Genomic DNA, 24,905 nt, shown 5'->3' on the forward strand with positions numbered 1-24,905 from the left:
GTGACAGAATACTAGTGGACTATCACTTCACTGGTCTTTCCGAATGAATCTTCATGAATTTCCTAAAGATTTGTCATAACTTTTCAAGTTATAATGCTTGCTTCCAGTTGATGAAAATGGTAATGATAATCTTTGTTTTTGACCACACCATAAAGTGTTGAACATACCACAAATATTTGATCATTAATGAAAAATTCTCATTCAGGGAGTGCCTGGGATGTTTTTGGAAGTATCAGAAGACCTTGAGTCCTTATATAATGTAGGCTTCTGTTCAGTTTTTCAGCAAATGTGACCATGTTTGGAAAGTCAAGGTTAATGAGAAACTGCTAAATGAGAGGATAAAACCAAGTTTCTGAGCATGTTTCTCTGTTATTAAGATGATCTTGTCCAAATGTGAGGTGTATCTGATTGATGTATCCCGGAGACACAGAACTCATAGCATTGAATTCTGGTAGCGTGCATTTCTCTTTGAGGTGGAAGAATTTTTGGAGGAGGAGGAGGACAGTTGAGCTTGAGTAGGTTTAACAGGGCTTAAGACTTGTGTCTTCTCACACATTTGTTTATAGAAATGTTTTTAAACCTTATTTTGAAACAGGGAATTAATTCCCTGCAGCACTTGCAATACAGGCATTTTGGTAACCAGAAGTTAATGGTGAAACTGACAACTAAACCCCAAACTTCCTGAATTTATAAATATTGGTCAAAGTAACACAAATATAAACTATAAATAAAACCAGAAGGCAATAAATGAGTGACTTGTAGCTGAAGTCCATATGAACTTTGAAGAGTTTTGTATGTATCTTTTTTCTGTGATAGTGAAATTGTTCACCCTTTAAGAAGGGTAGGAAACGTGGTTTTTTATTTGTTGTTTTTTTTTTCTCCCTCTTTTGCAAAGCCTGGAGGCTTCCAAGGAGGAAAAGCATGATGGTTTTCTGTTAGTACAGTGGATAGATGGAAGGGGTGGGGAGGGGGTGGGGAACAGGGGAAGTTGAAATACAATTTGTGTAAGCTGCTCCATGCTCTCTCATCCTTGCCATATAGTTAATTTCTAAGAGAATCTCTCTCCCACTTCGACCAAGATTCTCCTGCTCGCTGCCCGGGTTCTCTGCTTGTTCTTCTCTCTGTCTGCTTTGGGATTTTGAGATTCAAATGACATAGGCATAAAATTATCATGTCTCTAGAAACAAATAGTATATGGCTATTGCAGCTACCTGGGCCTGTTGGTCATTCTGATATTTCCAGTTACCACATGAAATGGGCTTGACATCAGCCTAAAAAGCCTGTTGCAAATTGTGTTTGAATTTCACAACTTGTTAAAATGCAGATTGTTTTTTCCACTGAACTTAAAAAGGCTTGGTCCTTGATTTTTAGACCTATGCACTTCTGCTTTTGTCATCAATGGTGCAAATTAAATATTTAAGTCAGAGATTGAAATAGGGCTCAGTTGTAGGTTTAAAGGATTTTTACTCAGTGATCCTCTGCCTCTTTTGAGTTGGAGGACGGTTGCTTCTGTTGATACTCTTCATGTCTGCTTGTAGGTATTCGATTCTGAGTAAAAAAATATCACCACTGTGTAATGAAGGAGAAACACCACCCCCCCCCCCCCCCACCCCCCCCCACCCCCCTTTAAAGGTCATCTAGTCCAACCCCCTGCAATGAGCAGGGACATCTTCAACTAGACCAGGTTGCTCAGAGCCCCATCCAACCTGACCTTGAACACTTCCAGGGATGGGCCATCTACCACCTCTCTGGGCAACCTGTTCCCATGTTTCACCACCCTCATTGTAAAAAAATTTCTTCCTTATATCTAGTCTAAATCTAACTTCTTTTAGTTTAAAACTATTACCCTTTGTGCTATCGCAGCAGGCCCTGCTAAAAAGTTTGTCCCCATCTTTCTTATAGGCCCCCTTTAAGTACGGAAAGGCTGCAGTAACGTCTTCCTGGAGCCTTCTCTTCTCCAGGCTGAACAACCCCAACTCTCAGCCTGTCTTCATAGCAGAGGTGCTCCGTCCCTCTGATCATTTTTGTGGCCCTCCTCTGGACCTGCTCCAACAGGTCCATGTCTTTCCTGTACTTGAGGACTCCAGAGCTGGAGGCAGTACTCCAGGTGGGGTCTCACCAGAGTGGAGTAGAGGGGCAGAATCACCTCCCTCAACCTGCTGGCTATGCTTCTTTTGATGCAGCCCAGGATATGGTGGGTCTTCTGGGCTGTGATCACACATGCCTGCTCATGTCCAGCTTTTTATCCACCAGTACGACCAAGCGGTCCTCCACAGGGCTGCTCTCAATCCCTTCATCCCCCAGTCTGTATTGATATTGGGGATTGCCCCAACCCAGGTGCAGGACCTTGAACTTGGCTTTGTTGCACCTCATGAGGTTCACATGGGCCCACTTCTCAAGCTTGTCCAGGTCCTTCTGGATGGCATCCTATCTCTCAGTGTCTCAAATGAATTAGCATGCAAAAAGTGGTCTCCTATTCTTGTTGAAAAATGCATATGCCACCATCTTCCTCTGGATTTATGGAATTTATCTTCATGATTTATTTGTTGATGCTGTGTTTACTGTAAAAGTATTTATTCAGCTCTTTAATATGTGGCTTATCACTTCTTATGTTTGTTGGACCTTTATGCTCCTTCCTGGTTTTACTTGTCTCTACCTCTTTTTCTTCTGCTGTGTATTTTCTAGTTTTGGATCTGTCTGAATCAACCCATTTGACATATTTCAGTTCTGCTTGTCTACTTGAGATTTTAATAAAGGCTATAGAAGAGAATATGAGAAGATCTTTGATAAAAAAAAAAAGTTTTTCTTTAAATAAGCGGTATGAGGTTATGTTCAAGATACAGTAGGTTGATTATTCAAAAGTAATCCTAAACTGGGCACCCTGTTTAAAATGCGAGATGATTTTGTGTAGGATCTATGTGAGAAAGCATTCAGTTTCTTAATGGTCTATCCTTGAAAAGTTTTGATTACAACAAACCTAGCTTAATTACTATGATACTGGTAAACTGTTCTTACTAATGTTCAGTGTCGTTCCTCTGCGTGGCCTTTTGTCTGAGCAAGAGACTGACACAAGCAACACTATGAATTACCTAGAACACATTTTTTTTTTTTCCCACTATTACCTGCTTTGCTTATTGTTTCCTGCAGCTCACTTTGAATCTTAGGTGACTGCATCTTGATAAAAATCAAAGATTAGGAGGCAAAGAAGCAGAAACAAACAAGCAAAAAGGATATTAAGAGGTGAGCAACTTGAAGTAGTTATCAGTCCCTATGTTTCTTGCCAAATGTCTTTTTGCTGTATGCATTAATGATTACAGGCAATTCAATTAACTTGATACATTATCTATGCATAGTCTTAAAATAATAAATTTGGTGACTTTCTTTGCTCCATTCCAATATAAAAAAGTTAGAGAAAGTATAATTGCTAATTTTGGGTTTTTCCTCCTATTTTTTCCTTGGAATGATTTGAAACAGCTAAACTTCTCTTTTACTGAAAGATGTCTCCTAGCCTATATATATGTGTATATATATAATGAGTTTAAAACATTGCTAAACCTCCACCAGAGAGGTTTGGGCCACTCTTGAACTCTACCCGAGAAACACAAATTGCAAGCTAAGGAGGTGGTGGCTCAAACCATCTCTTATGCAGTGTTGGGATTTCCTGTGAAGAGTTAGACAAGCATATGTAAGCATTCTCCAAGACTAGCTGCTAATGACATTATGGGGCCAAACCCAGGAGTTGTTAGTATGCTGGTGGAAAGCCAGACTGTGGTTTTTACGCTCGGTCTGTAGAGTTCCCCTCTTCGTGCAGGCAAGGGGGAGACCACCTGCCAACTGTTTATGGTTGGTAGTTCTCCTACGTAAAGCAGAAGTGTACTTGAGTGAAAAGTCCCAAATAATAACGTATTTTCAAAGACAGTAGTTGCTGCTTGTTTCTTTGTAAGTATTAAAATTTCAGGGCTTGTTTAGCATGAAGAATGCTTTGGTAGTTAGATTGGTTGTAATTTCATTCACTGCTTTTTCTGTCCAATTTCAATAGAAAGTGAAACCTGCAGTGAATGGTTTGCAGCAGGAAATAATGTTTTGAGTATTTCATAAAACGGAAATAGGTATGAGTTAATGAGAAATGTTTACAAAATGTTAGAGAGCTTTTACTTAACATGTTGGTGACAGGGCTAGAGAGGTGTTTGCTAATAAAGAATTTTGTTCTGCTGGTTTTCATTCCAACACAGTAGTTGTCTTATGAATAAATGTCAGATGCACAGCTACTGCATGCCTTTGAAAAGGATTGATACTTGAAATAGTTTGGTAATGGAAAAATAAGTTGGAAGAGTGTACTCCAACATAGTTATCTATAAATCTGAAAAGCTTATATTGTTTGTAGGTGATTGAAATCACAAAGACTACCTTGCTGGGAAAATTAATGCATCTTTCTCTGCAAACACTAAATATATTTAGGAAGATGGCTTTTTCTTTTGGTCAAAATATGTTACAGCAGAAATGCTGGATCTTAGGTTTTGGATCTTAAATGTTTTAACTCTGAAGCATGAGATGAGATTTATTTGGAAAAGTTCTATAAAACAGATTGTTTGCATTTTCTTGGCTTTCTTCGTGAGATTTCAAAGGTGAAACACTGGTGGTTGAAAACTGAGGATTTAATTTCCAAAATAACTATTCAATAATTAAATCATTCAGTGTAAAATTTTATAATGAATGTATTAGCTGATAAACTTTGGAACCTCTTTAAAAACAGTTGTAAATAATTACAGTTGCTAAATAAAAAGTAATATTACAGAAGAAGTTAAAAGTACAGTCAAATAAAATGAGTAACAAAAGTGAAATTAAATGACACACTTTAGCTGCTGCTAACCTCTACAAGTAAATCAGTTCTTAGATTTCACCCAATTACAGTTTAAAACTGTAATATGCCAGCATAGGTCTCAAGACCTGCCTGTAAAGAGCCTTTGATACAAAGTAGTAACATAGGCACACTGCACAATGCAGTGTGATGCTGAAGTAGCTGACAAAAGTATATTATTTGAGTTTTTGGAAGGTGGTCTTCTGAGCATATTTTTTATGCAAATTTTAACCTTAATAAAATAAAATCCCCAAATTAAAGAGTTGTGTATAGGTCTGAATATATCTTCAACTGAAACCCATTTTGGTCTGTGAACATGTAGGGGACACTTGGCAGAATTACTTAAGAAAACCAGTTGAGGGCTAGTTCTCACGAATATATTTCATTCCCCCCAAATCAACTTTAAGGTGCTCAAAGGTTTAAAGTGTTTCTAAAGTAAAGCTGATATGAGCAAAAATACATCAGTGACATTGTACAAGCACATGATGTGTGTTTCCTGCAGTGGCTAGTTGATACTAGCTGAGTAATTCAGTGCACTATATAATCCAGTTTTTACCAAAATATGTAAGTGACTTGAGGCAGGATTTACTGCCTGTGGCCTTGCAGGAGAGTAGTGCAAAAAATTGAATGTAGGTCACTGGTGGGGTGGGGAGTTTTCCACAATTTCCCATTCAGCCTTCACTGGGGTAAGCTGTTGTCCAAAACTCACAGTGCAGTTTAAAGTGTCAAGCAGAGATGCTGTTGATTTCACAGTGACTCAATAGTATATTATGTAGCTTTTTCTTCCCCCAGTGCTAGGTAAAAAGAGAATAATCTTCCTGAGTGGTATGAGGCATAGCAGTAGCTGTATGCCCTCTGACTGATGTACCTGAATATACCTTGGGAGTTGCTTCTGGGCTTGGGGAGGTGACTAGGAGGTGGCATCACCCAGCACATCACAGAAGAGGTGTGAAGTAAAACATGGCATTAGGAAAGGAAACAATGCCAGGCTTGTGGCAGCCACTGTTCAAACAGTTGGCTCTACTTGTTGTGTAAATATTACCCCTGTTGAAGGCCTGATAAGAGGTTGTAGTTTGTGTGTGGTGTAATGATCCCATACAATGTATTCTTGCCTTCAGAAGCTGTCTCTTCAAAAGCAATGGAACAGGGACTGAGACCAAATTTCTTAATTTTTTTTTTCTTTTTTTTTTTTTCTTACCTGCAAGTTTGCTTTTAAATGCTTTCCTCATTTGGATAGCTAATGCATAGGAAACTTCATAGCTGTTTGGAACAAATGGCCAGCCAGGAATAGCTGTGTATGTTTCTCTTGAGATCACTTTCTTTTGCATTTAAGGTATTTACTTGGCTGTTGCGATTTCTTATGATTTCATCTTATCTCTTGGTCACCACTGGTTTATTTGAAAAGTACAATATATATACATCTGTTGAGATTTAAATACTTGTGTATATGGCAGCTCCTCTTACAACTTATTCTGGTATACTAAATATTGTTGAGTGTCATAGTTCTGGGTTTATTTTGAGACTGAGTTTTAATGTGTTTTGATTTGGGGAGGGGGAGGACCTCCCTTAGAATTTTTCAGCTAGCTAAAAAGAAAGGTTAGACAGTACCCTCTGTAGTGGCTGGACACAGTCTGTCATCTGTGGGAAATGATCTGAGTGCTACAAACAAGCTTCATTATGAGTCTTGAAGTAGTAGCTCAGTGAAGTTAATGAAAGTTCTTAAACCACCTGATTAGAAATGTCGTCATACCATTTTCAAAGTGGTGAGGTGTATGTTTTTGTATGTGCTGATCTGGAGGTGGGATGTAGATGGGATATAAGATGTTTTTTCTCAGTTGCATATTTTGTGGCAAAAAATGTTTATTTAAAGCATGCTTGTACCTTAATGAGAAAACAAACAGGTTTTTCCTGGCCAAATTAGTACAAGGTTGCTTTAAATTAGGATAAGTATTTTTTACTTATATTAATATTGTTATTAACACACTTTAGCATGTGGTTTGTGATTGAAAAAGTGGATTCTAGACCATGCATCTGATTTCAAATAAATAAAACTCCCAATATTGTCTCACTTTCTACAGACATTTTCCTTATAAAATGAAACAAAATGGAATATGAATTAATTTTTTTCAGAACATAGGAAAGAAAGTAATTTTCCTCTATCTAGCAAGCATTAGATAATATCATCCAAAACTTGGTGAAAGAGCTCAAACACTAGGAACTTAAGCATAATATGCACTTTGATTTTGAACTCTTATAGAGTAATTCATATTTACATTTTGTTTTTTGATGGACATTTACCACCCACAGGTGGGTGGCATAAATTTGGAATCTGTAGGAGCTGCAACCAGACTGCTTTTAAATCTTGCCTTGTATGTGTTATTAATTAGATTAACCATTGGTTCAGCAGCACTAAGGAAGCTGATGCTGGATGTGGAGTTAAATGGGAGTGCATGAGAACATTTCTTTTCAAATTGTAGAGTTTTTAGATAGCTCCTTACCTATGTTTCCCTCGTGGAAGCAAGTAGTCCACCTGTGCCTTCAACAGTCTCCTAAACACTAGGAAAAGGTGCTACTTACAGACTTCACGTTAACAAAGCAATAATCATACCAGGAAGCAGCGCATGTCTCCCTCATGGTATGAGTTCAGAAGTATGGGACATGTATGGGATAAAATGTTTTCATGCTTTTCTGTTCATAGCTTTGCTGGGATTTCTTAAAATTAGTTGTTTTTGAACTAATATAGACAATATTTTATCGGTCCGGATGAAAGTGAAAAGGAAGAGAGGTAAGGGATGAGATAGAGAAAGGTGGTGAAGTGGGAAGAGCAGAGACAGCAGACTGCTCTGACCACTTGCCACAGGCTCTGGGCTGCAGAGCTGCTGGTTTCCTTCCTCCATGCTTGGCTTTTGGTGCTGGCCTATGTTCTCCCTTGCTCTAGCCTTACACCTAAAGGACATAAGCTGTATAACCATTTCTACTTAATTATGCTCTCATCACATAATGTTTAAACTCATTTTCCCTGGTTAGTTACTGTTTGCTCTTCATCGCTGCCTTGTCTCCTTTGCTGCCTTCATCCTTTGCCTCTCTCATCACTTCACCTTATGTTATGTCCCCCTCCTTGCAGTGCTTCTTGGGCCTTTTCCATTGCTGCATTTCAGATTTGTTTCTGCAGTTTTGTCTCTTGGTTTTTACCAGGAGACCAGTCCTGTTACTCCTGTGCTTATTTAAATACGACTTCAAATTTTTCTGCCGACCAGATTAAGTACTCGCTACTTGCGAGAGGAGAACTATAGGTCTATTGGAAATCCTGCAATTCAGCTTCTTTTCCTCTTATGCATTTCTTAGAACTTGAATATGAGGGTCTCTTTCTTCATTTTGGTCATGTAAAGAAGAAATTTTCAAGTGTGGTTTTGTTTGCTTCCTCTTGCATCTGATTCAGACCATATTTTTATATGTTGAATAGCATAGTGAGACCAGTCTTAAGTGTTGGCTGGCACCAGCAAACCTCTGGAAAGAAAAAAGAATTCTTAGCACTGATGTTCTGGTAAAGTTTTATTTCCTCTGTCTAAACTGAAAAAAACCCCAAAACTCTTGAAATGAAGCTGCAAAGAAGGAACTTACAATTTTGACACAAACAAATTGTTCAATAAAATTATTTTAAAATTTTAAAATTTGCAAGCCATAAAATATGTTTTCATTTATTTGGAATGACTCAAAAGGATGTTTTAAATCTGAGCTATAGATTTTTATTAGAACCATGTTTCCCTTTCTTAATTTTTAAAAAAAGTTGACATTAAAAAATAGTCAGTTTGCTATGCAGTAGAGGGGTTGTTGAGGAGAGATCATTCATGTACTGGTGTCTATAACAAATATTGATCAATGCATGCACATATGAACTGTGATGTTTCAAGAGGTCAGAAATTTGGACTTATACCAGGTTTACTTTCCCTGAGTTTCTTAGAGTTCATTTATCAAATTCCAAGATGCAGTAACTGATTCGTCATTTAAAGCTGAATTAGAGAACATTGAATCTAACATTAGCTTTCTATTTCTAATCAAATCAGTACTCACAAATATGACTGTGAAAACTACTGCTGGTGTTTGAATACAGCAAACGAGGCTCGTGTCATAGAAAATAAGGCAATAAAAAGTACCTGCGTGATGACACTTTTTAGAAGCCTGGATTATGAACCATGGAAGCTGATCAAGATCTTTCCAGAGAAAATGCTACGTAGAAATAGCAAGAGAGTCTCCTGCCAGTGCACAGCTCTGGGCTGAACAGAGAGCGCAGTGCAAGGCATGGAAGTGTAGTGAGCTCTCTGGTATGTTTGTGCTTTTATGGTGCATTTCTGCTTGTGTGTGTGTGTTCGCAGAAGCAGAGACTCCATATAGTGCTGACCGTCTGAGTTGTCCGAGGCATGTAAAGGAAAAAAGGGTGTGTGGGGGGAAAAAAATCAGAGACATTACTTTTGTGAGTATAAAACTGTGATGCCAAGTCAGGCTGCGAGGCTGTTGCAGTGACTCGAATTACTTACATTCTCGCTTTGCGTGGAGAAGGCTACAGCTTGACTGTTGAGACCCTCAAGTTATGATGGAAAGAAGACCCTGGCTTTTTTTCACTCATGCTGCTGGTGTGTGTTCTGCTGTGGCAGCTCCTGCTAGCAAGGGTTGCTGTTCTCTGTGCCGCTCTTACTGCTGTTTTGTCCACTAGCAAGTGTCTGGAAGGCAGGAGGCATACGGGAGGAGATATTACAAAGTTTATGTGTGTTACTGTTCAGGGCTAGTATGATTTCAAATCTCTGCCTAGTTCAGAGGAGACAAATAGAGTGCTTAAGATAATGGTATTTGCTTGTTTGTGTAGAAGCTAATTTGGATGCTGATGCATTGGTTTGTTTAATTTGGGCACCTGTGCCTAATAACATAGACACAATTTGATGCTAAAAGACAGCTCTTCACCTCCTACCGGTGAAGTAGATGAGTATGTGGAAGTAAGCCAACTGGGAATGTAGTCTGGATGTTCCTGGTTATAGCTAAGAGAAAAGATGTGCTTTATTTAGGAGAGTGAATAAGTTAGTGAACATAAGCTTTTTTTCTCCTTAGACGTATTTTTCTGGGAGGCACAAGAGATGTTTTATTGCATTACTCTGTTGAGAAAGAAAATCCAAAATGTTAAGTTATTTTCCAAGTGGTTTCCCAGAAATGGGAGGTGAAGATGAATGTGGGTGCTGGTTTAGAGGCAGCTGTTTTTTACAAGCATTTGAGAGAAAGTATTGCTTTTGCCAAGTAAAAATAACATCAGCTTGTGTAGAAGTTGAGCTGCATTCTATGCTAAGTCATCCCATTATTTTAAAAACTTTTTCAGTCTCCTAATATAGTGAAAAATGTACTCATTAATAGATAGTAGCTAGTAGATGAAGCTACTCAGCTAAACTTACTAATATTAGATATGGTTCTGCTATTTGTGTGCACGTTGAAAGCAATTTGCTCAGACAGTGAAATTGGTCATTCACGTTGGTATGCTATCAAAGTAACTTGGGTTTCCTTGCACATTTGCAAGTGCAGAGCTCTGGGTATGCAGGGGAATTCAGCTATAAATTTGTTTCATAATGTTAGGTAAAAGGTTAAAAGCAAGGTCAGCATTCTCAGAAAAGTATTGTGCCTTGGTAGTATTGTATCAAAGCTGCTCAGCTGGTAGAGAAGAATGCTCAGAGTGCCTCAGACTTTATGATGGCTTTAAATTGATCCATGTTAGCTGACTTGGCAGGCTAAATTCTTAAGGGAAAAATCCCCTTGCTGTGAAGCTTCTTACAGCCCGAGGAGCCCTGAGCTAGCAAGGCAGTGAATCCTGTCAGAGGCCCTTTTTCCTTGCCTGCTCTGTTGTATGTTAGTAAGTTGTAGTAGGCTTCTGAAGATGGGGGTCACGTGGTGCATGTTCCCAGTGTCATAAACTGGGAAACGTAAGTACATCAGTAATCAAAAATCCACTGAAAAATTAAACTTGTACTGTAGTAGCCTGGCCTATTTCACATATGTAACACTAAATTTTGACTGAGAACTAGACCTTCATCTTAATATAAAATAAATAGTTATCATTTGTTGTAATGTAGGTCTTAAAAGCTTTTCTCCATAGTCTAAAGCACAAGTGATACCAAAAAGTATTGTGTAAGAGTGGTTTTAATGGTCATGTTATTCTTGAACAGCAGTAATTAAAACTTTTCAGAAGTTACATCTAACTTCAGAACAAATGCTGTACCTTGTACTGACCTGATCCACATACCTCAAAATCTAAGTTGTATGCATGTGCATGCTGTAGGTATGTCAGCTACAGCAACAAACTAACGGCAACATAGCTAACAAAGAAGATGCATACGTTGATATTTTTGTTCCTTTTTGTGGAAAACATGCAGCATCATTTTTGGAAACAAATTACCATTGAGGGAACCGTGACTTTCTTTGTTCTCATTTTGTATTTCATTTGCTTTTCAGGTTTGGTTTCATTTTTCTTATCTTGTTTCCTAGTTTTTGAGATGACATTTTTGTCATCTCAAACCCCTTCAGAAGCTGACAACATTAGTTTCCTAGAATGAGATTTCTCCTCTTCCTCCATTGCCTCACCCTCTCTCCTTCAACTTCCTTTCTCACATCCTTCTCCTGTTGACATCTCTCATCTTTCCCAAAATTTCTTTCTCAAAACCCTCCAACTTCACTGCTGCCTGGAGATTACATTTCACACATCTGCTTTAGTTAAGCATTGCTTTATTTCACTGTTTTTTGATGCTGTCTCATCCCTGCAGCTACTTTCTTTGGTACGAGTGCAGCAAGGGAATTTCTGTGATGTTGGAAATATCTGTGAGCAGTAAAATTAGTGCTTGCCAAGTAAAAATGGGGATATATTGAGGGACACAATTTTAAGAAGCATTACCGTAGCGTGGGATAAAACTACAAGCACTAATGCTTAACAGCTTCTCTGAAATTTTGGCTTTGAGGCTGTTTCAGTCACTTTGTTTAGCATTCATCAACTTGCGTACATTTTAACTCATCTCTGTTTTAGATTTGAGGTTTGATCTAAAAAATGGAGAAGGTAGAGGTGTAACTCAGGTTAGGTTGCTGCTGGACATGGACTACAACTTCAAAACATTTGCTCCCACCCTGTGCTTATAGTGAAACTTGTGAATTTCGTTGCTGACAAAAGTTTTAGATATTTGAAATTCTTGTTTTTTCCCCAGGACAGTTGACCCATGAAAACATAACTGTCTTTACCAGAAACACTGCCTTTCAATGAGACCACAATACCTGGCAAAGTACTAGGAGTATATTGGTATCATGTAAGGTTTATCTTTCATATTGTATGTTAGATAAAACCAGAGCGCTTATACAAGGTTGGTTGGTTGCAATATATTAAAAACAGAATGCTTATACAAGGTTGGTTGGTTGCAATATATTTTTTCCCAGTTTTATCTCCCCAAAATGACTCTTTTGTGTTGACTGCAAAAGATGTGGGAGCCTGTTGTTTGTAAAGCATGGCCTTTTATTGTAGCTTATTCTTGTCTAGGACAGAAAATAGTTTCCAGCGTTACTCATGGCATGTTACCTAGCTGCATGTGCTTGCCTACACTTGATCCTTGTTTTCGTTCACTGTTAGGCCTCTGCTGAGATGGACTGTAGTGGGACTAAATTACAGTCTGGATATTGTGTTTGGTTTGGACACGCTGTGTTGGACTGAAATGCCTAACTCCATTTCTGTGAAGAGTTTCATTGAACTCTTATGTGCTACTGGTGTTTTTATCATTAATAATGAGGACTGAAGTCAGCCTTAGATGAAGCTTTATATCCTGTTACCAATCTGGCATGTGTTAGGTCCTGTGCCCTTTCACAAATACTTTTAAACACAGTTCCACACAAAATATTTGGAAATGCCTATAAACCCTATAGAGTAAATGTGAGGTATAGTCTTATGTACTCTAAGAAGCAGTATTAACAGAAGTTACTGCCTCTCCTTTGCTCTGCTCCCTTTGTCATGCCAGTGTACCTGTTGGTGTGGTTGAACTGGGAAATAAGCAGAGGAGCTCATCTCTCCTTTAAAATAACATTTTAAGAAATGAGTTCCTCCCTCTTTGTGTAACAATTCTGTGATGTAATTTATGACACGACCATGCTAACAGTTGGGTTAGCACAGCTAAGACAGTAGCAAGCTGAAGCGCAAGGCAGAAACAAGGGGATGAAGAGCACAAGGCAGAGGACAGAAATTTCTGAAGTCAATAGTGCTGGTGAAATCCCAAGAGACATCTTAATATTAAATTTAACTAAATGGCTAGTGATAGGTATCTGTGGTTTGCTCTTATTTATCACAGTATCTACATCTAAAATATACAGTATGATCCCTATCATATACTTGAACTCTAAATCTTCTTTTAAATCTCTAGACCAGTGAAAACTGAAGAACGAGTCCCTATCCGAAGAATGTTTCATATGAGTCACTTAACATTGTTAGATATATTATAAAGAAATTTGATTTCTTTCTGCAGTTTATATCTGGTGCTGCAGTTCTTTGATTAGTATCAGACACATTGGCTGCTGTGCATCTTCAGATATTGATACAACAGAATAAAGCATTCTTCAAAATAGTACTTATAGCTTTTTTCTTTTTTTTTCGGTAAGAGAAATAGAGTGCCTGAAACCCCACAGTTGTATTAGAGCATCCATGAATATGCTCCTCCCTACCACACCCCCCCCCCCCCCCCCACCCCAATGGCAGGAAGAGTTAAAGCAAATACTGTTTTCCTTAACTAGAGATGGCATCATGTCATAGAGTGTAGAGTGCTTAAGAAGTACCTCTATTTTATATTTGGTGGGCGGGAAGGACTTGGGATGGGATGGACTGGGGATGTAGAGTTGTTACGAGATCTGGTTCTGACTCTGTTTTTTAATAATATGGGCATAACACCTAATATGATGTTATGCCTGGTACAGAGGTTAGGAGTTTTTTATCTTCTGCAATTATTCTTGTGTTCAAATACTTTTGTACATTGTTTTACAATGTTAATAGGTGGCTGGCTTTGCAAGAAGTATTGACCTAAATAGATGTGTGTGTGTTAGATAAACATGAAAATTCAAAAAAGAAGTAATTTTAAGTGAACTACCCTTAAGCGTCTTGTTTGTCTGTCTTTTCTGTCTTCAAACTGATCTTTTAGATGGCAAGCTCTCTGAGGTCTGGCTGTCTTAATTTTGTCATAGGCAAAAGAGATGCAGCATAAGGACAGCATCAATGTCAGTGCAAAGGAGGACATGATGTCAGACACTGACTAGCACAGAAGTTGTATTTTGAAGGTTATCACTGTTAAGTACGAATATATAACAAACATTAAAAAAAAAATAGAGAGGAATCCCGTTTTCCCTTGGTTGTGCAGTTCTGCAGTGGCATTTTGGAAGTGCAGTACTCTTTCTGAGGGGAAAGATATATACATAGATAATACAACCTGCAAGCTGCTGCATGTTGAAGGGAACGAAGCAAGAGAATAATTAAGCAGTAGCAAATAAAATTAGCAAGTGAGTTTCTCTCATTCACTTTGTAATTTTCAGTATCAGGATCCAGCTCAAGGAGAATTAGTTACAAACATAATGAGAACATAAATCTCACTTGGTATTTTCTTTCACTATAGTAAGTGTAGTTATTTTTTTTTATGTAACTGAACAGATGATTAGGGAGAACACCAAACCACTGCTCTTATCAAGCTTCTATAATAGAAGTTGATAGTATTGCCATTCCCATTGCAGCATGTCTTCTCAAGTATAATTTTTTTATCCTGTATCAAAGATGATGATTTTTAAAATAAGAGTGGAAGACAGTTAAAGTGAGTTATGCTACGCTGTGTATCTTTTTGTAGCATTGAAGGCAAGTGCGATGCTTTTCCAATGGACTGATACAATCCCTTGTTTCTTCTGGTACAGAAGAGAGATCTCTAGAGCGTAAGGCTTGAAAGATAGCCCTGGGGTTTTGTAAGCCACTGTGAGTGAGTTGGAGGGTAATTGCATCAAAGAGAACAGCTCACTTCCCTTTGCACTGCTTACTGTAGCAGGGGAAATTTTTTCTTCTTGCAGAGAATAAGGGGACATACAGTGTGTCTTTACCCCTAATAAATATCCTTGTCTTCAGTGATTGTGTACTGGAGTAAATTCAGCTCATGGTTCAAGTGTGAATTGAATTACCATTCAGCAAAGCCATGCTCCAGTTGAACTTACGAAGTCAATGGTAAAGTAAATTCAGAAAAGGGAGAAGTGTGGCAGTGACTGGTTCACTCAAGACAGGAAGAGAAAGATCTTCCTTTCCTTTTAGCAGAGGAGAGGAAGGAAAGCTCCATCGCCGAGACTTCTCTGAAAATGGATGCTTACATTCAGGAAAAAATTAAGATTATATTAAAATGTGCCATTTAAAATGCAGGAAAAAGCTGTTTTTTCCTTGATTGTTTAGTGTTCTGACCCATATAAAAAACATGGTAAAAAATTGTAGTATCATCAATAAGTGTTTACAAAGCATTGAAAGTGAGCACTTGATCAAAGCTGAATACTGTTTGAAGATGCTGTTTGTAAGTACAGGTTATCCTCATAAAGTTTACTATGAAGGGAACTGGAATGATTTAATAGCAGCTAGCTTTTGCAGTACTGTCCTAGCCATATGCTTTTTCTATTCCTTTGCCCTCCATGCAAAACCTGGAATGGAAAAAATGCACCAGAAAGGACAAAATCCTATTTCGTTCTTCATCTTTTTACAAGGATACTATGCTTGAAGGCAGTCTGCGTTCGTGCTATTAGCGGCAGCGTTCAAGTGCTCTGTTTATATCACAGCAGTGCTTGAAGTAAGGCTGTCATTCTTTAAGCAACATCTTAAAAAAACCAATCAACCAACCAACCAAAAAAAACCCAACAAAAGCCATACCCAAACCTAAATGCCCTGAAGGCCTGGTGAGGTCTGGAAGGTATTCACAGAACCAAAACCACAAGCTGCAGGCAGGAAGCGGCTGCTAAAACTCCCTCCCCCTCCCCGTGCTTGCTTTGGTGAGTCTCTCAGCCTTTTGGACGAAATGAACCAAGAGACTAACGGGACTGTGCTGCTTGTGCAATTTGGACTTTTTCAGTTCCTTTTAAGAGCAGAACTGTCTAGAGAACCTTTCACGGACTTGCAACTGTAACCTCCTCACTGGCCTAAAGTTTGAAAAAATGGGATTTTAAGCACAACTTTTGTTTAATGTGTATCTATCTGTGTCCATCTGGATATCGATTATTAAAGACTGATCGTTATAGTCCTAATAATACGGCATTGAGTTTTATGACTTCCTGGTGAGCATTCAGTTTTGCCCCCTGCCCTGTAACGTTTAGGAGTCGTGTGTGCAGTCCTGTGTAGTTACGTCTGCCAGTCCCACTGTTGCAGTTTAGGAGTTTGCATGATCAGAGATACCATTCCCTATAAAAGGGCTAAACCGTTAAAAATGTTCAGTGTGCGAAAGGGGTGGAGGAGGGGTTTGGTTAGTGAGGGGTCCAGCCTGCCCTTTGCTATTGTTGGAAACTACATTTATGCTTTTATTTGAAGTACTGCCCTAGAGAAAAAAGCTATAGATAGTTTACATCTGTAATATAAACATATGACATCAAGTGTTGCTTGGTATAATTCAGGGATGTGAAAAGAAAACAACAACAGAACTCTGCAGTTTTAGATATTTCTAACTTAATGTCAGATGCTTTATTTTTACTAAAAGGGAAAAATATGCCCACCCTTAACCTGTCCTCTTGGACATCAGGTCATTTGTCCTCTTACATCTTCCAGAGTGTTTTTTTAAAATTATGTTCTTCTGTCGCTCTGGCTCTGCTTGCCTTTCTGGTGCCAAAGTGCCCTCCTCCCTGCCTCACCTCTCCTTTTTGCAAGGCTTTGGAGAAAACGTTGCGCCTTTTATAGTTGTTGGTTCCCCAGGGCTTTTGAAGTCCCAGCAGTTTGCATCTCTGTAGTTAGCTTATCTACAAACAGAAAGAGGCAACACCCAGGAGGTTTTTTGTCTTGGCTATTTTTTGGCTTTTTTTTTTTTTAGTCTGGACAAAGACTTCCTGCGCCTTTTTTCGTGAAGACACTGTGGAGACGCTGGAGAAAACGGACAGAAGATGAGACTTCCCTAGGGCAATGCACGTGTGGTACGAGCTTTGCACGCCCGGAGCCAGCCAGGCTTCCCCCCGCAGCACAGCAGCGCCTCTGCGCTCTGCGCTCACAGCTGCGAGCTGGGGCTCGGCGTTCGGAGGAAACGCACACGACTGCCAAAACCAGCTTTTACAGCAGTCGCGTCACCCTTGCTGCCTCTGCATAAAGGCAGTTGGCACCTGGTTTCAAACTGTTTTTCACAGTTGCTGGCAGGCTCCTGTCAGTCACAAAACCCCTGGCTCGGGGTTGTGAATTTCTCTGCCATGGTTCCCTGGGACAGTTGGGCTGTTTTCCTTACTGCTACTATGCCAGCGCCAAGCCTTGGTGGGAAAGAAGGATGGAGTAGTCCTCGGGTGTATTTCCTGAGGACGTAGATCAGTGGAAATGGAAGAATAGACGTGGACAACGAGAGATGCCAGAATCGGCGTAGCCGAAGGCCATGTCAGGGAGGAAACGGGCAGCATCCCGCAGCTGGTGATTAACCCTGTGGAAAGTAATCTATGACTTTCGTTTGGATTGCAGCTATCAGTGCTCTACACCTAAAGCTTGGATTTCATTATTTGAATAAGATGAAAATCAGTATTCAGCTACATGTGAAACCAGGCTATTACATTTCTACCTGCTGGAGGTCTGCAGACTGTTGTGTTCCTAAGGAAATGTTGGTGTGGGTGCCAATTTAGGCTGTAAATTGTCTTTCACATGTCTGTGTCTGTATGACCTCGACACTTCAGTGTATGCCATAGCAGTATTTGGTAGAGGCGTATTTGCATAGCTGATATTTGAAATTTGCTGTTTGTTTCTAAGTGCCTGTTAGAGGTGCCACTACATGAAACGAAGGGTTTGTTTTTAGGCCATCTCCCTCCCCCCCCCTTTTTTTTTCCCTTTCTTTCGTTTTTCTTTAATGAGTTTTCATTCATTCTGCCTTTTTTTGGAAAAACCCTCATTCTTTTTCCTTCCCTAGAGGCTTGTGGTTTGATTAAAACTAAGCTGAACCAACACAGAGTACCAACACAATACCAGAACAAGGCAGAAGGAGAGAAAATGTTCAGTTTGACTTTGAACACCTTTTACTTGGAATAATATGCTTATTAGATCAGCAGCTGTGCAATCACCCGGGAGTTGTCTGGCAACATGTTCTTTTTCACATCTGTCAGCCAAGTTAAATGCAGATATAAACGTAACAGTTCCTAGAGGTCTTTTGGTTCAAAAGTTAATGATGGATTACTGTCAAATATTAATATAGGTTTTTTCCCCTCCCCCTCGTCTGTGCCAAATGAAGTATCGATCCAGAGTTGTCCAGGGCCTGGTAAACTGCAGAGTAGCAAATTATAAACCTTCTGTCTTAATAGAAGTCATTTGAGAATATACTTATCTATAGCAATTTCATCTTCTCTCTGAGTGACAGAGATGCAAAATGGTGACTTCTCTTTTTCTCTTTTCTCCCCCTCTCTCACTGATCTGATGTATGAGTGAAAACAGCTTAATGAAAACTCAGCATGTCGGCATGAGTAGCAGTTTTGGCTTTGAAGTATGCTGGATATGAGGCACTTGGAATTGGCTTTGTAAGAGCCTTACTTACCCTAGTGATGCAGACTGTACATGTCTTTGTTTTCTTTAGGAACATTGGCTTTCTATTTGCATTAGCTTTTTTTGTTTTTCATAATCTTGCTCTGAGCTCTGGGCAGTGTATGTATATATCCAGATAATTAATATGTGCACATATGTATCTCAACACTCCCTACCTTTCAGTACTCTTAATCTGAGTCTCTAAAAGATTCTAGGGTGAATTTCTCCTACTAAATTAAACCCTTTGATATTTGCCATATCAAAACTGATATGCTGCTCTTTCAATCAAAGTTTTCAGGTTATGAAGTGAGGAAAACCCACAGAAAATGTAATGCAGCCTCGATAAGTAGTCTAAAGTACGTGCAACCATTTTATGTTCATGGTTGTCTAGCTGATAAATTTTACTTGGAAACCAGTTGGAAGCTCATGTAAAATGGAGTGTAGTATTTCTCTTGTATAACGTACCCTGTATTAAATGAGCAAATGCCTTCTTTGCTATTGGAAATTTGAGTGTCCTCAAGCCAGGCTTTTGAAGGAGTTGATTCTTGAAATGACAATGGTACATTATACTGATATTGCATGCAAAAGTGAAGGACGCTAAGATTTTGTCAAGCATGGACAGAAAAACTTCCTCCTTTCTGAATGACAAAATGCAGGTATGCTTGCTTCTCTGAGAAAGCAGATGGCAGCTCTGTAGTTTCTTTTGAGATGGTGGTAACTAAACCAGTCTTATGCAGCCATCAGGCTCTCTTCATGCATAGACCTTAGCGTGAGAGTAGTTACAACTACATGTAAAGCAGGTATTATTTTTATGTACTATTTACAGTGCTCTACTTTTATATAACTGAAAGGCAGCTAACCAAACAGAACTATTTCAGTGTCAGTTGATAAGGGGGCATGTTAGACGTGTAATTAGAGAACTAAAGTTTTCTTGAATATAAGAGTGCTCGAGATCACTCTTCCAACCTGGAGACTGGGGATGGAGACAGACAATAGCCAAGGAGCTTATCAACTCTTTGAAGTTCATTTTCCTTTATAATTGAAGATTCCCCCCCCCCCCCCCCCATTTGATGAAGTAAAATAAGACCGATTTGGGAAGAAACCCATGTGCATGCATCAAAGAGTAGCATGTCAAAAAGCACGTTAGTATTGGAAATAAATTCAGTTCAAGGGAGGGAGTAAAGCTAAGTTTTCAACGAAATGCAACACTCAAATACTGAACTAGATGCTCAGATTTTGAAAACAAAGACTTGATAGGCAATATGGTTGTGAATTCTTAGTGACTTTTACTGTGTCTTAGAAAAACATATCCTGATTTAAGTGCATACAAGGAAACGGCTGCTTTGAAGATCTAACCCGCAAGTGAGTCTTTCTAGGTTTTATTGGCATAAACTATGAAACCATTGCCATCAACATTTGTTGATCACTTCATGTTTTCAGTTTAGGTAAATGTCAGAAATATAAACATGGGCCTAGTCCTGACAGCAGCTGTCAACAGCAACGAAATGTTGCCTGTTTGGGGAGACAAGGAGTTGCAAAATTATTTACTTCTGTTTCTTCTAAAAGTGGAAAAGTACTTTTAAAAGATGTACTTTGTCTGCTCTTGAACTGCATGATTGTAAGTTCTTTTTTAAGAAACAAGATTAAAAAGCGACCTCCACCAAAATACTTAATAAGGCACGTTTTAAACTCAGACACACCACTGCTGTGGAAAGAAGTAAAATAGTCCCTCTAGTGTACTGCTGCTGTAAGTATGCATAGGAATATCTGATGTGATTTACTGAAGAGTATGGCTGCAGGAAATTACAGAATAACGTTTTGGCAAGGGATACGAAAGTGCTTACGTAAACTGGAGAGTTTGACCTAAAACAGCAAGTCAAGTGAAATAATAAATGCAAAGCCAAAAAAAATCTGCTGTTAGAGTAATTAATGAAGTAAAAAGTTAATGTGTAGTGCGAGACCATTGCTCTTGCCAGCTGTGCCCAAAACATGAATGAGGAGCAGAGCCACTTGCTGGGGCGCAGGTTGAGGCGCGCTTCCTCTTGCAGGGCCGTAGATTTGAATTTCATGTCATATTTTGCATAAAAGGATTATATACTGAAAAACAAACTTGGATGTTCACATCGTCTTGAAGCGAGCGTGGCTTTGATGTGACTTCTAAAGAAAGACTTGCCTAACCTCTGTCTGATGGCATTAGTCAGTGCAAAGGAGCTACATAGAGGTGGGTGCAGGTGGGACTTCCTTTTATGCCTGAAAGTCTGTTGCTAACACCTCCCAATTTCACGTTTGCTGCAGGAGAGTCATAGAGTTACTGAGTTTTCTAGTGCGAAGGGATGTAGTTGTTGCAGGATGTTTTGGAATATAACTGTTTCTTTTTTCATGTGTCATAGCTAGCCAGAACATAAATATGAATCTTTACTTGGTATCTAGTTTTTACTTCCCGTTCCTGGTAATAGCATGCGTGCAAAGGCCCTGCAGTCCTTTGTACATTTGTTTGGTGCAGAGCAGAGCCAGCCATGGAAGCCCTGTTGTTGTGGACTTTGTACAAGCAAGGAGTGCTACTTTTGCTTTTAAGCTAAGATCCAGTTTAGCCTCGTTCAAAAGTACAGGAGCATCTGTACTGAGTCCTTGCTGTGGAAGAGAACTGGGCAATCATTTAGGGTTAAATGGGTAGAACGGATTAAAGCTCCGCTGAAAGGAAGCGAGCAAGGCAAAAAAAGCACATGAAAAGCATTAAATTGAATGTTATGGACTTTCACATGTATGGTACACTGTAATTTTGGAGTTCAGAATTGCGCTATATTGTAGCTTCCCACGTCAGCTGTATAGGGCTTCAAACTAGCACTGTTCTGAAAAACTCCGGAGTCTGTTGGTTTGTTGAAAATCAGACATTTTGCTGGGTTTAGTTAGATTGTTTTGATGACTGTCTATTGAAACTCTGATTGTTTTTCTGACAACTGAGCCCATACGTAACTGTGACCTTCCCCATGGACCTAGAAATTCGGGAACTCTTAAAGAGTTCCTGCAGTGGCTCAGAACCAAAGAACTGAAATTTCATGTGGAAGGAGAATCTTTCCTTGCCTCACTTCATGTTGGAGCAAATACATTTATATGTATGTGATGTTGAAATAGTGTGTTGACCAGAAGTGGTAGTTTCACTTACGATTACTTGTGTATGTATTCCTGACAGTTTGTCAGAATTCTTCAAGGAAACCACAACTGCAAGAAGACCCCTCAGTAGAAACGATTCTGTTTCTTGACAGAGTGCTGTTTTAAGCTGTGCTTTAATTGGAGCAGTTAATGGGCAAGCATTACCTTTTATTTGGTAGAATTTATGTCTGTTTTCAGTTAGGTATTTTGATCTTAAATACACACTGGGGTGGGTAATGGTCTTAAGTTCTTAATTGTTTCGTTTTGAAATAGCGATCTCTGCCCATTACTGTTCCCCTTTGCGATGCCAGTGTGGCCATGCTTTATCGCGTACTTCTGGAGAACGCAGTGTGTCTCTTGTTGAGGTACTGAGTGCTGTTGTGATGATTACCATTTTCTTCTTGGTGGATTATCTGGTGTTCAGTTTTTGATGGAAATCTGCCCATTGGCTTCCTAGCATGTTAGCTTGCTCTTCCTGCAATGCTAGACCTTCTCTGTTCCAAGAGCAGTGAAAATTATTAGTAGTCTTCTGTTGTCTCTAGTCACATAGTTCCTTTCTCTCCTTTTCTGTGTGTACATGTCCTCATAAACACTTCTCTGGCTTCCTCAGTGTGTGTGGTGTGGTGGTGGTGTGTTTGTTTTTCTCTTCTATCTCCCCCATCTCCTCCCCCTTTCCCCTCCCTCTCTCTCTGTCCCTCTCCCTTTGCCGTTCTTTTCCTTCCCTTAAATGAAGGTTTGACACCAATTTGTGAAAAAGTTTTTCTATTCCTCATGGTTTTTAAGTCTTGCTTTTGTTTGTGTTCATATTGATAGCTGTAAAATGTAATTTGGTGGTACATCTTGAGAATAACATTTGCTAGTTAGCTTCCTAAAATTCATAAATTTTTTTGTACAGATCTTTTTTGTGTTATCTTGAAGCAACCCTAATTAGCTGTGAAGAATAAGCTATACTTCTACTGGATTTGATTATGCTAGATAAGTGAGAATCCCTCTAAGGAAAAGGGTTTGCGTGGGTGGAATAGTTTGCAGAAGATTTTCTGTGTGCTGGGAAATAACATGTTGAAACAAGAAACGGATATTTAGTTCACCAGACTTGCCCCCCTCTTGTCATTGGAAGTATAGACAGGGTGTCATTTTGCCTCTTTTTCTCTCTCTAGCAAATAAGACTTGCCAATCTGATAGTGCTTAAAATAAGAGAAAATATTTGTGACAGAGAGGACATGCTAGGCAGAGTACAAGTTGGTCTTTTATTATTACAGCTGACAGCAAAATAATTCTGTGTGTGCGACCGTATGTACATGTATTCTACCCTCCCTAATATTCTTCCTCTCTTATTGTATAACCTTGAGCGCTTACAGGAGGTATTTTCTTAGAATGAGACCTTTCAGACTACTGTAATCTTTTAAAAATAAATAAAGTTTATGGCTCAAATGTGCAGCTTCTTTAATTGTTTGGCTAATAAAACATTACCTTTCCTTTTCGAGCCAGTCCTGAGAAGGTGGCTTTCTGCTGGTTTGGCATTTGGCTCCCTCTTCTGGCCAGTGTTTGGAAAAGCTCAAATTAATACTTTGATTTTCTTCTGGAGCTACAATTAAAAAAATAAATCTTCAGAGCAGTCTGTAAGATAAAATTTGGTTACAGTTTCATCCAGGTCCAATTGTAAATTGAATGTATATTTGTGACATATGTGACCTGGTTTCAAATCCACTTAAATTGGCTTTTACTTGTGCTAAAACTTGTAAATAACAAATTTCCCTTTTCCTCTCTTTGTGCTTCCATCACATCCCTCAGTACAAAAGCACCGAAGACCAGCTCATGGGAAATCCGTGGAAGTTCAGTGCCCTCAGTATTTGCCACAGCCAGATTCTGTGTCTGTTTATATCTGTTGGTGTGAAATGGTGTTGCTGATAATGAAACAATAGAGAACAGAATGTTTTATTACTTCTGTTCTACAACTAATCATGGTTTCTGTTTCCTTCTTCTCCAGGTGATAGAAACACTTTCAAAACTTTCTCGCACTCCTATTGCATTAGGCACAGGAATAAGGTATGGTTTTGCCCCAGTGAATGGTGGGAATAATGCCTCTTGCATGATGCTCCTTGGCAAAGTTGTTAGAGGCAGTGTAGACAGTGTCCCCCAATAAGAACTTCTCTGGTTGTAAACCATATTGCCCAGTGGACAGCTAACCAAGGCTCTGGACCTCTGAGGAGCTCCGAAGGGTTTTTTCTGCCTCTGGTACGCTTACTGAAGTGCCTGAACTACATTTACTTCTCATGCTGAAACACAAGGTGAACAAATGAGCAGTTAGTATTACAGAACTTGTGATAATTGTGATACGTGGATTGTAAGTCAAGCTGATGCAGTGCTCATCTTTGTAAAGAAAAATGGATTTTCTCTTCTTTCTCCTTTCTAAAAAGCAGCAAAACTGCCAAGTTTGTGAGATTCTAATTTTCAGAAAGAAACCAGAAAACCCCAACCAAACCTAACCTCATGAACTATAATTGTGGGCTGTGAGAGAAGGTGAAAGACTTAATGCTTTGGTGTTCTCCATCTTTTTGAATGGTTTGATTCAGCAATCTTATAATATATAAATGGATGATGTTTTTAAAACATAGACAAAATTCCTAGCCAGTCCCATAATCATGTCCTGGGCTAAAAAGAACAGTTAATATTCTCAGTTGAACAACTGACAATGATGTATATTAGTGATTTATAACAACCCCATCCAGTAGGTTTTTTTTATTATATTAAGTATCAATTCATATAGAGAAGTCCAAATAAACGTATACTGTTTATCAGAGAAGGAGGGGAACATACAAACACATTAACATACAGTAATCTGTGTGAAAATTTTAGAAACCAAACAAAAACGCACTATGTGACTAGACTAGTGCTGTCTGTACTTCATGCTATTTTTCTTTCTATAGGCCCTTCCCTACAGAAGAAAGCGTTGATGATGAAGATATCTACAAAGGTCTTCCTGATTTAATAGAGTATGTTTTAAATCTTTAGTTAAATGAAAGATTTTGGTTTCAGTTGCATGCTATTATTTATATGACATTATAGAACACGTGGTTTTAATGAGAATGGGGTATTTATTTGATTTAAAAAGATTTTGTTAGCTGTTATGCTGGTCAGGAAGAATTAATT

General features: G+C 38.9%; 1 protein-coding gene across 4 annotated transcripts in view; it reads left to right on the forward strand.

Annotated features, from left to right (window-relative positions):
• Positions 1-24,905, forward strand: part of VAV3 (vav guanine nucleotide exchange factor 3) — a 180,887-nt gene that overhangs the window by 38,919 nt on the left and 117,063 nt on the right. For all 4 annotated transcript variants that reach the window (XM_069789456.1, XM_069789460.1, XM_069789459.1 and 1 more), the window contains exons 3-4: positions 23,743-23,801; positions 24,683-24,748. In XM_069789456.1, coding sequence (XP_069645557.1) covers positions 23,743-23,801; positions 24,683-24,748 — 125 coding nt within the window. The remainder of the gene's footprint in view (positions 1-23,742; positions 23,802-24,682; positions 24,749-24,905) is intronic.

Source organism: Haliaeetus albicilla, chromosome 8 (assembly GCF_947461875.1).
Source record: "Haliaeetus albicilla chromosome 8, bHalAlb1.1, whole genome shotgun sequence".
Lineage (NCBI taxonomy): Eukaryota > Metazoa > Chordata > Aves > Accipitriformes > Accipitridae > Haliaeetus > Haliaeetus albicilla.